Source organism: Onychomys torridus, chromosome 13 (assembly GCF_903995425.1).
Source record: "Onychomys torridus chromosome 13, mOncTor1.1, whole genome shotgun sequence".
Taxonomy (NCBI): Eukaryota; Metazoa; Chordata; class Mammalia; order Rodentia; family Cricetidae; genus Onychomys; species Onychomys torridus.
Window position 1 is genome coordinate 63,103,431 of NC_050455.1, and position 6,000 is coordinate 63,109,430.

General features: G+C 42.3%; 1 protein-coding gene across 1 annotated transcript in view; it reads left to right on the forward strand.

Moving 5' to 3' along the window:
- Myo5b (myosin VB) overlaps positions 1–5,781 on the forward strand; it is a 302,139-nt gene extending 296,358 nt beyond the window's left edge. Inside the window, exon 40 of the mRNA XM_036205228.1 lies at positions 5,264–5,781. Within this exon, the coding sequence (XP_036061121.1) occupies positions 5,264–5,416 (153 nt within the window). The 3' untranslated portion in view covers positions 5,417–5,781. The remainder of the gene's footprint in view (positions 1–5,263) is intronic.
- Positions 5,782–6,000: the final 219 nt, after the last annotated feature.

The window sequence follows — 6,000 nt, forward strand, 5'->3', positions numbered from 1 at the left end:
TAACACCCTGGAGGCCAAGGGCATATTGTCAGAAAGTCAAAACGGTTTGCTTTTTTACCAACTGTAGTTTGTTTCTCCCTATGCAGTGCTCAGAAGCACCAATGAGTAGTCGGCTCCCTCACCGTACCCCCAACCCCATCCTCACTCCCACCACACTTGACCTCCTGTCCAGCAGTCATAGCTGCTTTGTTAGGCATACCATTGCCCACATACTACATACAGTGTACATGTTTAAAAACACTCACCTGAGTTACTGAAACATTACACAGTAACTCATAAATATGTATGACTTTTACATAGCCATTCAAACACTTAAGCATTAAAACTTGGATACTGTAAGCTTGAGAGCTGTTAATACGACCACAGGGTTCACAGGGGTTTTCTGCGAGACCACGTACCGTGTGAGTTTCCATTAACCATGTGTGTGCCTTGAGCCCCAGCTGAAACCACTGTCACGCAGCCTCTCCTTTCTGTCCCCTTTTCATGTTCACCTCTAAATCTTTTACAGTCTCCTCAAGGTGTCTTTTAAGGACATTATAATTTAAAAAACTTGCAGATAAAAAACATCACATGCCACAATTAACCAGACCCAAAATCTATACAACTTAACAACCTTATATGGTTAGAACTGGCATTCAGAACAGAAGCCAAGTCTTCACATTAAATTTTACACTCTCAGTATTGAATACTTGTCTACCATCCTAAACAACAACAGCAGCAACAAACCCCATGGTTGAATTAGAACTAGACAGACAATTAGCTTTATGTTTCTTTCATAACTGAGTATCACCTGCATCAGTCCTTCCTCATCCCCTTGAATTCGCCTTTCTTGTTCTCTTCATGTTATATGTACCCTCAGGTACATCTGTTTACATATATGCAGATATTATTGGCAGAATTCTTCACGTGAGAACATGTGGTTTCTTTCTTTCTGAGATTTTGTGATCTTCCTTAATATTTTATATTCTAAGTCTGTCCATTTTCCTGCAACTTTTAAATTTTTTTCATTTTTTCCCTTAATGCTGAATAATACTTCATTACATATATAGTGGAATATATATATAATTTTCATTATCCATTTACCTATTTGTGGACAACCAGGACAACCACTCTAGAAATTCTCTGTAGTGGGGTATGGAGTTCTCTGGGTGTATACCCAGGCGTGAAATTGCTGGGTCATAAGGTAGTTCTAGTTTTAATTTTTTGAGAAGTCTCAAACAGAGTTCCATAATGTCTGTATTAATTTGCACTCCCACCAACAGTACATAAGGGTTCTTTTCTCTCCACATCCTCTTCAACATGCTTTTTTTCCAGATTTCTTGATCATAGCGATTCTGACTAGTAGTTTGAATTTGCATTTCGCTGGTGACTTGGGGCATTATATTAAAAATAGCTATTGGACCTTTGTGGTTTTTCTTTTGAAAGCTATCTGTTGAGTTCATTGGCCCATTTGTTGTTGACAGTTGTATTCTATTGGTATTTAATTTCTGCAGTTCTTTGTAAATGTTGGATATTTGCCCCTGGCCTGAAGTGTGGCCAGTAAAGCTTTGCTCCCATTCTGTCCCTGCTGACCATCTCCTTTGCTGTAGAGACCTTTTACATCATGCAGTCCATCTGTGGATGCTGGGGTTAGCGCCCATGCTGGTGGGGTTCTAGCTGAACACTTCTTGGCTACCCCATTATCTTGTCTTCTAAATGCTCTCTAAACATTTCGGGGATTGGGGTTAAAGTTGAGGTCTCTTCTCTGATCCATTTTAACTTGACGGTGTACAAGATGAAAGACACAAATCTCATCTTGTTTTTCTGCAGATAAGAAATCCAGTTATGGGGTTGGGGATTTAGCTCAGTGGTAGAGCGCTTGCCTAGCAAGTGCAAGGCCCAGGGTTTGATCCTCAGCTCCACAAAAAAAAAGAAAGGAAGGAAGGAAGGAAGGAAGAAAGAAGAAAAGAAAGAAGAAATCCAGTTGTGTTAGCACCGTTTGTTAAATGTTTTTTTTTTTTTTCCCAGAGTATATTTTTGCCTCCTTTGTCAAAAATTAGGTGGGCATTCTTCAGGGCGTTTAAACAGTATAGCCCACGATGTAGCTAATGAACTGAGCTAGAGGAACAGAAGAACTGAGTGGCTTTCTGTGCAGGCCCCTGCTCTCTCTCCACTGTCATGGCTTGGTGGGTCATTCTGTGTGACCTAACTCAGCCATCAGTAAGAGACCATGCCGGGTCCTACCAGAGCCGCCACTGGTACCCTGGATCAGTGAAGCTTGTTGTTTATTCCTCCATAAACAGCCTCACCTCCTCCAAACTTCTCTCCCTCTTGTATCCTACTATTCCATCAAACCTAAATTGGTTTGAAGTTATGGCCCCGCTCTTTGGATGCCAGTACATGAGAATCTTGTGGCTAGCATATGGAGGCTTAAGCAGCACTTTCTATCATCATTCAGGTAACCGAACAAAATGTAAACAATTTGAGGTTCAACAGCCTCCTTCACAGGCTTGCACTCAAATGGTTCACCCTCCTCTGTTCAGCCAAAGGGCTGTTGGTCCTTGAAGGCCTCAGCCTGTTTCAAGGCTTAAGAGAAACAATAAAGATGCCATGGGTGCTAGAGCTGAGCAATTAGCCCTTGGTCTTCCAACTCTAAAGCTGAGTAACAAGGAAACCTAGAAAGCTATACAATATCAAGATACTGTGTCAGTCATTTGAAATAATAGTGGCTTGTCCCAAAGAGGGAAAAACAAAACAATGACAATGTTTTTGTGCCTCAAGCTGGTAGTGGCATGACCTGTATTTTCCTGATGAGGATTTGTGGATCTTCCCCTTGGCAATACTCCTGCCAAAGTACAGCTCCAGCCTGGAGTCCATAGTTCAAGCGCTTACGGTTAGTTCGAGGACAAATAAAGCATGGCTTACCCATGACAAACACAGCACTTGCCAAGTGCCAGCAACAGTGTACTGGGTTGTTGACTCTTGATCCTCACAGCTTTCTAAGAGCAGCATCTCCATCATCTTCCCCAAGGGGGGATTTGTATGCATATCATTGAGCTTTCTGTCACTGTGGTACCAAACTTGAAATAATCAACGTTCAAGGGAAAAGATCATCTGGGCTCATGTTCAGATATTTCAGTCCATGGCGACTCAGCCTTGCTCTCAGGGTATGTTAACACACAGTACTAATGAAGCAAGCATTAGGCAGGGGATATCTGCTCACTGCACAGCAACTTGGAAGCAAGAGACAGCAAGGTCCAGAGTCCTTGTATCTCTTCAAAGGTATGCCTCAGTGACCTAACTTCAACCCTAAAGAGTCCATCATGCCTATTTACAGACCTCACCTTACAGTGCTATATGTCATCAGAAGAGGGATATTGAGGCCCCGCTATTAATGGAGAACTATTTTTCCTTCAGCTCTGTCAGTTAGGGCACCATATATTCTGTACGCTCTGTTTCTAATTGTGCTTCATCTACAATTGTTCATGATGAACTGAAACTTTTATCCAATGTCTTTGTCCCCAGATATGACTTAAATTTTCCTTTGCCCTTGAAGGAAATTTCATCAGATGTAAAAGTCTCACGTATCCCCACTTTGTGGTGTGTCATCCTATCACTTCATGTCCATGGCATCTGATGAAAAATCAGCTGGTCATCTCATTTCAGGATATTCTGACAAATGCATTTCTCTATTGTTCTTTTAAGATTCCTTGTCTTTGGGTTTTCACAATTTGTATGTCTCGGTGTGTTTAAAGCTCACTGCTTAATGTCAAGTGAGCTTAGATGTACTCATACATACTGCCCACTGGATTTGGGATGGGTTTAGTTTTTATTTTAACGTTTTTCTGCCCCTTTCCCTCACTTCTTTTTGGGACTTGTACAGTATGTATGTTGATACTTTGCTTCCTGGCCCCTCAAACTTGTTTGTTTTCAGTCAGGGTCTTACTAGCCCAGATTGACCTCGAACTTGCTCTGTACTGAGAATGACCTTGAACCCTGGTCCTCTTGCCTCCACTTCCCACGTGCTGGGGTCACAGGGTGTGCAGCACCACACCTGGCTCTAGCATTCCTACTCATTACTTTCCTTTCCTAGACTTGGTCACATCAACACTGTTGTCTTCTCGCTCACTGAATCTCCCTTCCGCCTGCTCAGGTCTGCTATGGAACCCCTCTAGTGAATTTCACTTTTGTTATTGTACTGTTCTTAAAAGACCTGGCTTCAGAGAGGGGAGGGGAAGAGGATTTGTCCTTTTAAATATTCCAGTTGATGCCACTAAGACAAACTACTATATACCCTGAGAAAAACCTTATCTAAGACCAGTATCCATGCTGGATCCCACCAGAAGAACCAAAGTGCACACACAATCTCAAACTTTTAGAGGTCAAAACCCCCACTGCTCTCCCTGGCACCACCCAGCTACTCCAAGAATGCAGGCTTCTATCACCATAACCATACTTGAGGCTGAAGAATGGGGCACATAAGCAGGTTCAGCCATGTGCTCACAGATACCAGCCTTTCTCTTCATCAAAGCATGGTTATAAATGAGTCTCTAAGCAGGTCCCAGAATTTTGGAATACTTAACAAGGATCACTCTTTCAAACCTAGTAGTTGCTTCAATGGAGGAGGGGCTGTTCCCTAGACTTCCTGCCTTGGCAATTTCCATGATGTTCCATTCTGCAGATGACTAAATTAAGACATAGGAAGGTTTGGATATTTGTCTGCCTCTAGAGCAGTGGTTCTCCACCTGTAGGTCCCAACCCCTTTGGGGGGTCAAATGACCTTTTCACAGGGTTGGCATAACACCATTGGCAAACACAGATATTTATATTATGATTCATAACAGTAGCAAAATTACAGTTGTGAAGTAGCAATGAAATACTTTTCTGGTTGGGCGTCACCCCAACATGAGGAACTGTATTAGAGGGTTGCAGCGTTAAGAAGGCTGAGAACCACTGCTTAGAACCTGGTCCATGAATCATTCCACGACTGTCTTCCCATGAGATTTGCATCTAGGCCACAGCTTCCCCTTCTTCCTTAGCTGGAAGCATTAAGATGATGCTAAAATGGGAAAGTGCTTCACCATCTGACCTCCACCAACCTAAACTAGGGCTTGTCTCCACTACATGCTTCAGGGACACAGGAAGACCACTTTCTCCTGATCCTGCAAGCCTTCCGCATCATCTTAGGAATCTGTCCATTCCATGTGTCTGCTCACTTTGGTGGAGTTACTTAAACTTTTTAGGTTGTAATAAATGCTTACACGATCTTACTCTCCCTCCCCAGGCTCAGCTACAAGAGAGGAATGACCCCCAGCAGCTACTGCTGGACTCCAAACACATGTTTCCTGTTCTCTTTCCATTTAATCCATCTTCTCTGACCATGGACTCAATCCACATCCCAGCCTGCCTCAATCTGGAGTTTCTCAATGAAGTCTGAGGATGCGTGTTTCCAAGGCAAAGCAGGGAGCACGTACAGTCAGCTGAGAGAATTCTGGGTCTGTTCAATGTGCCCAAAGTAGATCAAACCAGAGTTAGAGAACCCATGGAGACTACTGAACTAAACAAAGTGTCGCACATTGTTGTTAGCTTTTGTATATACTGTTCAGAATAAAAATACTTGAAATGTAGAAGGTTGTTAAAGGTTTGACTTCAGTTTAAACAAAGACATGTAATGAAATAGCCACTGCGTAGGTCGTTACCATATAAAAATGCCAGTTCTACAGAGTGGAAGTGCCTAATTGGATCTTTGTATATAACTGCAGAATGTCCAAATTAAGATAATATTAAAAATAATGACAGAAATTGCCTTTGTGGGTCTCTCAACAAATAATGATACTAATACCATAAAAATGACATATATTGGTAAACCAAAGGGGTGCATGAGCTTGTAGAGAGATGTTTTAAGAACAAAAGTATGGGCCTGGGCCTCCACAGGAGCTTCCGTAAAGCATTCTCTAATGCCAGTGAATAATGACCACGCTACAATTGGTCTCCAGACTGAGTATGTTGTGTATTGTTTCT